Source organism: Agelaius phoeniceus, chromosome Z (genome assembly GCF_051311805.1).
Source record: "Agelaius phoeniceus isolate bAgePho1 chromosome Z, bAgePho1.hap1, whole genome shotgun sequence".
Lineage (NCBI taxonomy): Eukaryota > Metazoa > Chordata > Aves > Passeriformes > Icteridae > Agelaius > Agelaius phoeniceus.
In genome coordinates this window covers 50718375-50727588 of record NC_135303.1, presented here as the reverse complement: position 1 = coordinate 50727588, position 9214 = coordinate 50718375, and the positions used below count along the sequence as shown (strand labels likewise).

At 41.9% G+C, this 9214-nt stretch overlaps 1 protein-coding gene across 2 annotated transcripts in view; it reads right to left on the bottom strand.

The window, feature by feature from the left end:
- Window positions 1-807: 807 nt before the first annotated feature.
- The window catches only part of NIPSNAP3A (nipsnap homolog 3A), a 53189-nt gene continuing 44782 nt past the window's right edge, over window positions 808-9214 (bottom strand). For both annotated transcript variants that reach the window (XM_077172309.1, XM_054651800.2), the window contains exons 2-6: window positions 7163-7364; window positions 4001-4162; window positions 2317-2466; window positions 1833-1919; window positions 808-1722 (exon numbers count right to left, since the gene is read on the bottom strand). In XM_077172309.1, coding sequence (XP_077028424.1) covers window positions 1646-1722; window positions 1833-1919; window positions 2317-2466; window positions 4001-4162; window positions 7163-7364 — 678 coding nt within the window. In that variant the 3' untranslated portion in view covers window positions 808-1645. The remainder of the gene's footprint in view (window positions 1723-1832; window positions 1920-2316; window positions 2467-4000; window positions 4163-7162; window positions 7365-9214) is intronic.

Below are 9214 nucleotides of genomic sequence, written 5' to 3'. Positions count from 1 at the left end.
ACAGAAAATAGTTTTAATTAAAAAAAAGAAAAACAACAAACCAAACAAAAAGCCCCAGTGAAACAATTCTTGCATTCAAAAAAAAAAAAAGTCTTTTTAATTCTCTCTCCCCATTTTTCAGCCCATATATTTCAGTTAAAAAAAAAAATCTTCCTTTGAAAGAACTCTTGTAAGGGAATGTTCTGAACAATATACTGGTTCATCAGCTCTAGGTACCTTCAAGGTTGATTTGTAAAATGTAAGATGGGGGTCTCTGAAGTAGTGTTTGTTCCACCCTGAGAATGCTACACATGGCTTTGTTGGAGGGAACAGTGTATGAGGACATGGATATAGCAGCTGGGACCTGTTACACTCCCTTAACTACAGCAGCCACATCCCATGTTCCTACCTGGGACACAAGCATAATGGCCCAGAGCTTGTTTTAGTGCTTTCTTTGAGATCTTAATGAACTTTAAAGCAGAAATAATCATTAGGCAACCTGCACTAAGATACTTCAGTTCTCAATTGCTCACTGCAGATCCATGATTAACATGTAGAAAATCCTCCCAAGTGCTCTGCAATTTATAGTCAATACCTATAAATTGCAGAAGAGGGTGCTCTGTACCACTGTATACAAAATAGAAGTTTGACTTCTTAGCCCATGTGCCCTCTGCCCTACTGCTATTCACTCTTACCAACTTACTCATTCTAAAGCAATTTGTTGTTGACCGAAAGAGAAGACCTGCAAAATGAATACTGTACTTGGAAAATGAGAGTTATAATTTCATAGTTAAAAAGAGTAAGAACTTGAGCCACAAACACTAAGAATTAATGCTTTATGCTCATTTATTTAGCTTTCAACAGTCTGACAAAAAGTATTTCAAAGAATGACAGTACATGTAAATCAGTTGAGTCTGATGACACAATTGAACAAGAAGGGCTAATCACCTATAGCACCTTAAACAAATGATAAAATATCCAAGCCAAAACTTGTATGGATAACTCACAGTTTTGAGGCAGTGTTTGATGAACAAAAAAAGAAAAGGCTGAAATGAGCCATAACAAGTTATTATGTAAAAAGTCTCATGGCAGAACTCATTAGGATACACTACCTAATCAGCCCCACTGTTGCATTTAAGTGCAATTCCAGCAACACTGATGTTGTACATTGCTCAGAATTAATATAAAGTACGCCAGTGAGAAGTGATTAAAACATAATTTGGTAAGATACATGTGGGAGCTTTCCGTCTTAAAACTGTATGGAATAACTAAGATGTGATAATTAAGAGGCATCAAAGTATGTTATAAAAATTATACCATCCCTGGCTGGAATGCTGCACAAGAGCACTTAACTTTCTCAGTTTGGTAAGTGATCTAGCTATGCAAAACATGAAGAATTTAAGGATTAAAATAGAAGGTTGGTAACGCATGGTTTATGTCATGATATGGCTCAAGTTGTTTGTCCTGGAGAGGTAGGAACATCACCATAAACTCTGACAATTGGTGTCAGAGTGCTGATTTACACTGCCAGTGGATCAGCATTTTGCATCCATTTTTTGTCATCTGAAGAACAGCTCAGCTCATGAGGGTATGGGGGTCCATGTCACTTGCTGACAGCACTTCCATCTTGTCTCTTCTGCCATAAGTTACATCCTTTAGAAGAAGGTTACTTCAGCGGTGAGCATTGCAGAGGAATCAGAAGCACATTTTTCTGGGACTCCAAGAATCTGACACTGTCGCGCACTAAAATTAAATACACGTTTAATTAAGACAGTATTCCAATGAAAGGTAATCCTTTTCTCAGCATGCATGCAGGTAACACACGTGAGTTCTCTAGATTCATCATGTCTTACCAGCTGCCACAACTCTGGCATCTTCATGGGCACTGTGTCTTCCTGCTGCCCGCTGATCTGGGCTCTCGTTCCACCATAGTACATGGACTGAGAAAGTACAAATAAACTCAGCTGAGCACTACTATGCTGCAATACAATATGTACTCTAAGTCCTAGCAATCTGCCTTCATCTGTTACAGGCCTTGCCGCTATCAGAAACAATTCTCCAGGCATGCCAGTGGTGGGATGATCTTTCACTGAGCCATTGCATGGTTTAACTTTAATATCAGAGAGTCTTTTAACATCTGACAGTATTTTAAGATCGGGGCAACTGGCTTAAGTCTATAACCCAATACACAACGCTGAGTTCAAGGACTGTTTACAGGACTTCAGTGATCCACACCAACATTTTCAGCAAGCTGGCCAATCCTGATCCAGGATGGTGGCTTGCCCCTCTCCTCTGCCCCCTCCTATGCCAAAGCCTGTATCAGGAATTGATGAGTACCTGTGTTAAGTAATCCATATTCTGTGTGGAAAACACCGATCAGCTTGGTATATCCTGTGTTGATGTGAGCATTGATTGCAGCACGAAATGCTTCACCCCACAATGCTGGCCCACCAGGCTTCATCTGGAAAGTAACCCATTCATACACACCTAGAAGAAAAGGCAAACACTACCACAAGGAAGGAAATACAAATTAATACAGCAGATCTTGAACCATGTCTCATGGCCACGGTGTATTTGCTGTGAGACCAGTGTAACGTTTCACTATCATTTGGGGACAACAGGAAACTGCCACTTCCTCCCAACATGCACAAGAACTCACGCCTTCCAGAGGCTCACAAGCTCACTAATAGCAGTTAGTTCAAGTGTCAGTCTAAGTACCAGGGCCCTGAAGAACAGGCGGCTTCCCACAAAGCCCAACTTTGCAATTTTCAATGGAGACTTTGGGATATTCAGACTACTTTGCAGGTACCACAAGTGCTCATACTTGTTAGAGGAATTTGGGTGTCTGCTTGAGCAATGCTTGGTGTCTTTTCTAAGACTGGAGATGTTTTCTGGCATTGAAGTGGTTTATGACATTACAAACTCCTTTGACTTCTGGCAGTTGATCACAGCATAACCAAAAAGAGCATAACCAAAAGAGCAGGACTAGTTTAGCACCTCTGCTGTGCCAAGCATCTCCTTTATTTGTAGAGAAATGGCGTAATTCACCAAAAAACTTCCAGTCCTGCTAAAAGTTACATGTCTTCTTTCTGTTCAGGTCACAATTGTTGACACAGTAATAGAAAGCCAGACACTTGCTACTTGGCAGTGTCTGGTGTCACTCTCTAGCAACAGGCTGGAGATAAACTATAACAGTGTTTCAAGTTGTCTCTCCCGATTTTAGAGAAAACTGTTTCAAATTCAACAGCAGCAGCATAAAATTCCAAATCCTGAATAAAGGAAATAAAGAACAAAGATTACTGTAGTTATACATGTGCTGAGGGCTGAAGCAAGGTCTGCTCCCTGTCACTTCATGCAGGAAAGCCTGCCAGTATTCATGAATTGGGGAACAGGCAATAGTACTAACATCAAATTTGCTACAGAGAGAATTAAAGTACAAAGAGACATGACTTCTACACCTAACCTGTGATTGTTACAAAAAGGGGCATAAGGAAGAACTGCAGAACCACAGCTCAGTCAGTCTCACCTCTGTACCTGGCAAAATCAAGGAGCAGATCCTTGTTTGACTTTCATGTATCTTTAAAGAAGTAGGGAATTTTTTAAACTTTATGTGAAAGAAGCAGTATCATCAAAGCAAATTGATAAGAGGAAAATCTCTGTGAAAGAGAACAACAGTTATCCAGGAAATGCCCTCTCACTGATGGACCGACAAAGGAAGTCTGGGATGGCTGCTCTGACCCCTACTATGGCACTGCCATTTTCCATATTCATTTAGCAAGTTACCATCCTGATCATTAACAACCTTGATGATCAGTGCTCTAGTCAGCTATTGATGTATGTTAGTGTAAAATCCTTCCAAAAAACAGTCCCTCATTGTGTTATGTCACCTTTTCCACATGGGTGCACGTACATGCATTTGTTACGTAAAGGGTCATAAAACTGTGCAATACCTGGTTTAAACTTTAAGCCATTTTTTGTTAGTGTTGGTAGCTTTAATCAGCAAAAGAAAAGATAAGCTCACCCCCTTCCTTTGAAGGCTTCCCGAGCTGACACCAGGGCACCAGATAAGCAACCTCATTGTGCTGCTTCTCTACCAAGGGGAGAGCTGCAGAGATGAACTTTCCCTGCCAGTCCTTGTCATTTGCTAGTGCCTGCCGGACTGCTGTTCTGTGGGCAAAATTATCTGTAAGGAAGGAAAAAAAACCATGAAAAAATGCATATGATATCACATCAGACTCAATCAAAATGTATAATGGCAAGAAGGCAAACTACACTTAACTAATTTTGAAACTGGTATTTTTAGACATCATATTAGCTCAAAGCAGATGTGGTAAGTTTCCTTTAAATTCTGCAAAACTTCCTTTAAAATCTGCTTTAGCTCTCAGATTAAAACGGATTCAAGCCAAATGGAATTTTCCCAGAAAGTTTACAGAAGAGTTAAAATAAGTTAAGCAAGTTTACTGTTTAAAAAGATTTACACATAGCAATTGCAGGCACTACTGGATGTGGCAACAGTTACCAAGGAAAAGATTTGGAGAAAGCACAGTGGATATGGAAATGAAGTGGAAAAAAATCAGGAGAAGTAATAGTCTATCAAGAAAAAAATTATTAAATGTGCTTTGGCTTATATAAAGTGACATTAAAAGTGTAGAATTAATGTTTGTGTGTTCAGTTACATAAAAAGATTTTAAATGCCCAAAAGCTAAACCATTTCTTCTTTTTTTTTTTCTTTTTCTTAATGGAAAACAAATCCACTTAAGTAAGAGTGTGAATTTCAACTGCTTAGGCTGCAGTGGCATCTTTAAGCAATTATGCAAACAGCCCCTAATATTACAAAAGAAAAATCCAGCGTATGAGGATGGGAAGAACTTTGAGAAATACCAGTATCTTGGGACTAAGAGGTAAATATAGAAATTATGTAAGCAGGGATCTGATGAATCAAGGAGGAAGGATGTTGTAAACTTTGTTCATTTCTCAGATCATAGTGTGGTCTCAGGGTGGGGGGAGGAACCACCACAATTAGACTGTAAAACAGTCCAAACAGTTTCCTAACCTTCTGTTAGGAAACAAAAGGTATAGGTTTTCTCTTAGTTTTGCATTTTAAAGGTTTCCCATAGATTTTTTTTTTTAATTTAAAGATAGTCACACTAGCCAAGAATAAAATGTTCTGAGAAGCAGGACAATTTATAAATGCAAGTGAACTCAAAATATTGACAAATTAATGGTCCTCTCTTGAAGGAGAAGAAAGATATGACTGCCCAGGTCATGAAAAATGTTAAGGTACTCAATTTTCTTTTTTGCCTTGGTCTGCACTGGCAAGTGCTCCAGCCAGACCATGCAAGTCACAGAAGGCAAAGGCAGGGGCTGTGAGAATGAAGAACCACCTGCTGTAGGAAAAATCCAGATCTGAGACCATACCAGGAACGTGAAGGTGCACAAATCAACAGAACTTAATGGGATACATTCATGGGTCCTGAGGAAATTGTCAGAGGAAGTGGCTAAGCCACAATTCATTGTATTTGACAGGTTGTGGCAGCCCATTTTTAAAAAGGAACATAAGAAGAACTGTAGAACTACAGCTTGGTCAGTCTCACCTCTGTGCATGGCAAGATCAAGGTGCAGATCCTTATGGAAACTATGCCAAGTCTCATGGAAGGCCATGAGGTGATTGGTGACAGCCAACATGGCTTCACTAAGGCAAATTGTACCTGACTCATTTTGGCCTTCTGTGATGGAGTTACAGCTTTGGTGGATGAAGGAAGAAGGACTGACATCAGAGGAGGTGACAAAGGTGATCCAAGTGCTCAAGCACCTCTCCTGTGAAGAAAGGCTGGAAGAGTTTGGGCTATTCAGCCTGAAGAAGAGAAGGCTCCAGGAAGACCTTACAGCAGCATTCCAGCACTTAAAGGGAGCCTATAAGAGAGCTGAGGCACTTTTTATGAGGGCATGTAGTGACAGGACAAGAGGAAATGGCTTTAAACTGACAAAGGTAGATTTAGAATCACAGGATGGTTTGGATTGGAAGGAACCTCTAAACATCACCTAGTTTCAAGCCCCTGGCCACGTGAGGGGACACCAGCCACACAGAGCTCCATCCAGCCCGGCCTTAAATACCTTCTAGGATGGAGAAATGTTTAGATTAGATATAATGAATAAATTCTTTACTGTGAGAATGCTGAGGCACTGGAGCAGATTGCTCAGAGAAGCAGTGGATGCCCTATCCCTGGAAGTGTTAGACTTCAGGCTGGATGTGGCCCTGAGCAACATGACTGAGAGGAACCAAACAATTCTCTGATTCCAGGATTCATCCCTCCAAAACAAAAGGGGTGATCCTTTAATCTAAACAGTGTGGCCACACAGGACTTCAATTAGCACATTGTATCAACGTGTAGATGCAACTGGACTGCAGCGGGTGCTCAAGGGGAATTATACACAAGTATCACTTGTGTATTTGGGGAATTAACACAAGTATCCCTTCCCTTGGGCTCCACAAAAAGCACAGCCAGTACACCTAGTTTTTAGCATAATAGCAGCTTTTTTGGCTTACCTGTACCTTCCATGTCAGCACCAACTCCAACAAGAAAAAAAGTTCATCATACTGTAAAAACCGTATTGCTAGCAAGGTTAAAGTTGCAACAAAAACATTCTGCATGCCTCAGAAGTCAGACCTGGTGGAGTGGCTTCCTACCTCAGGACAGGCCCACTGCACAAGGAGTTTAAGCATGCAAACTGCATGCTCATTTTTTTAATGGGAGTGACTGGTACTCTGAGCTAAAATACAAGAACTATTATACATGCATAAAAACACACACAGACTGCATATGCATGCGTATTTCCTTTTCACCATTAGCTTCAAAAGTTTCGAGACATTTGTGGAACTGACACTAAGTTAAAAATATTTACCATGAATGAAACACTCTGCCACAGTTCCTCTATTAGACCTGTTTTGAACAGAGACTGCTGTTCAAGAACATCTGTAACTTTCTCATCCCAACACATCAAAGTTGTCCTGACAAGCTCTGGCGTGTTCCTGTCACTAGTCAGTACAGGAGCAATGTTTTGGGGGCACCTCCTTACACCGAGAGCAACAAAGAAAAGGCAGGTAAGCATTCCCCTCACCTTCTTGCCGAGGAGACAGGGGACACAGAGGGAGCAGAGTGGCGCGAAGGGATGCTGACCGTACCGTACTTCCAAATGTGCAGCACCTTGTTCATGGCTCCCAGCTCCGAGTACCAGAACCCCACCAGCTCTGAGTGGGCAGTGCGAAAGTGAAAGTACTTGCTGACCATTTCCAAAAACTCCTTCATCTTCGCTGGCTTAATATCATATGTGCGAATTTCGTAGAAAATGCCATTATTCTGTCTGGGCCCTGTAGCAAGGCGTACCTGAAAGAAAATAGTAAGAAAAAATAGTAAAAATAATTCTCAAGCCAGAAAGTTGTATTCTGTCTAATTTTTTTAAATTAGCGCAATACTACAGAAGGATCTGTTACTGCAGGTTGGGAGAGGGGTACTTACTTCATGACATCCACTATGAAAGAAGTACCTTTTCAGACTTTACTTTGGAAGTAGCTCCAATGTGGATTATTTGCTGCCACTCCTTCTGGCAATGCAACAGACTGTAATGTGTCTTTCTTTTGATGCACTCAACTGTTTAATTATTAGCTCATAACAAAGCAGAATTCTCCTTTTCTCAACCTCTTCCTCAGCAACTCAGCAGCAAGATGCATTTGGCTAAACACATTATTCAAAAGCAAGGCTGCTGAGATGCCACCAAAGAGGAAGCAACACCAACACCTGTCTGTGGTGCACTTACCCAACCAACTCACGCTACTGCACTGTGTTTTTCCACTGACAACCACATACCAGCACTGGCAAATTACATATTATTGGCAAATGAAAGAAGAAGATACCAACACTTAAGAAAGAGTGACTTGTTCCAACAAAAGATTGCTTAAGTTCACATCCTAGCCTTTTACTGGCTGCTTCCCAAAGCCTGATCAAGAACAGTTTTTCTGTTCATATTAGATAAAACCCTTTGGGAGTCCCAGACTAAGTTACTATTGCAGTTGCCTCAATAACCTGGAAGATGCTACTCACCTCTCAAACAAAACATGAAAAATTAGGGCCAAAACACAGCTTTGGCCTTAGCCCATGTTTGCATAGAGGCAGCTACAGGATGGATTTTGGACGTGTCCTATTTCACATGAATCTGCAGCATGCAACTCAAGCCACAGAACAGAATTGTTTATGTTTAGAAATTACTTTAAGATCATCCTATCCACTGTGAATCCAGATGTGCCACATCCACCACTAAACCATATCCTCAAGTGACAAATCTACCTGTTTTCAAACACTTCCAGGGGTGGTGACTCCATCACTCCTCTGTTTCAGTGCTTTACAACCCTTTCAGTGAATAAATTTCTCCTAATATCCAATCTACACCTCTCCTGGTTTAGGCAATTTGAGGCTGCTTCCTCTTATTCTGTCACTTGTTATGTGGGAGAAGAGCCTGACCCCCCCAGCTGCCTGCACTTCCAGGTCGCTGAATACAGAAGGTGAAAAACAAAGGCTTTGTTCCTCAATGGCCCTTTGCAGTATGACACATCCAGTACTGGCTTCCATGAGTCACAGCTCCTTGGGGCTATCATAAACCTTTGCAGGATTCTGATTGAGTATGGAGCCTGCAGGAGCGACCCATTCCACACTGGATTTCTGTGGCAAATGAGAGGCCCTGAAGGTTTCTCCTGCTTAGACAGACATTGGGATACTGCAGGACCACTTCTGTGCCAGAGAAGGGCAATGGAGCTGGTGAAGGGTCTGGAGTACAGGCCCTATGAGGAGGAGCTGAGGGAACCGGGGCTGTTTAGCCTGGTGAAAAGAGGCTCAGGGGTGACCTTATCACTCTCTACAACTCCCTGACAGGAGGCTATAACCAGCTGGGGGTCGGCATCTTCTTGCAGGCTGAGGACAGTGACAACGTAAGAGGGCATAGTCTCAAGCGACAGCGGGAAAAGTTCAGATTGGGTATCAGGAAGAAATTCTTTACAGACGGGGTGATAGGACATCGGAATGGGTTGCCAAGGGACGTGGTGGAGTCGCCGTCTCCCGAGGTGTTTAAGGAAAGGCTGGACGTGACGCCTGGTGCCACGGTCTGGTTCACAGGGCGGTGCTGCTCGAGCAGAGAGCACAGTGGCCTGGACTCGCTGATTTCAGCAGCCTTTTCCCATCGAGTC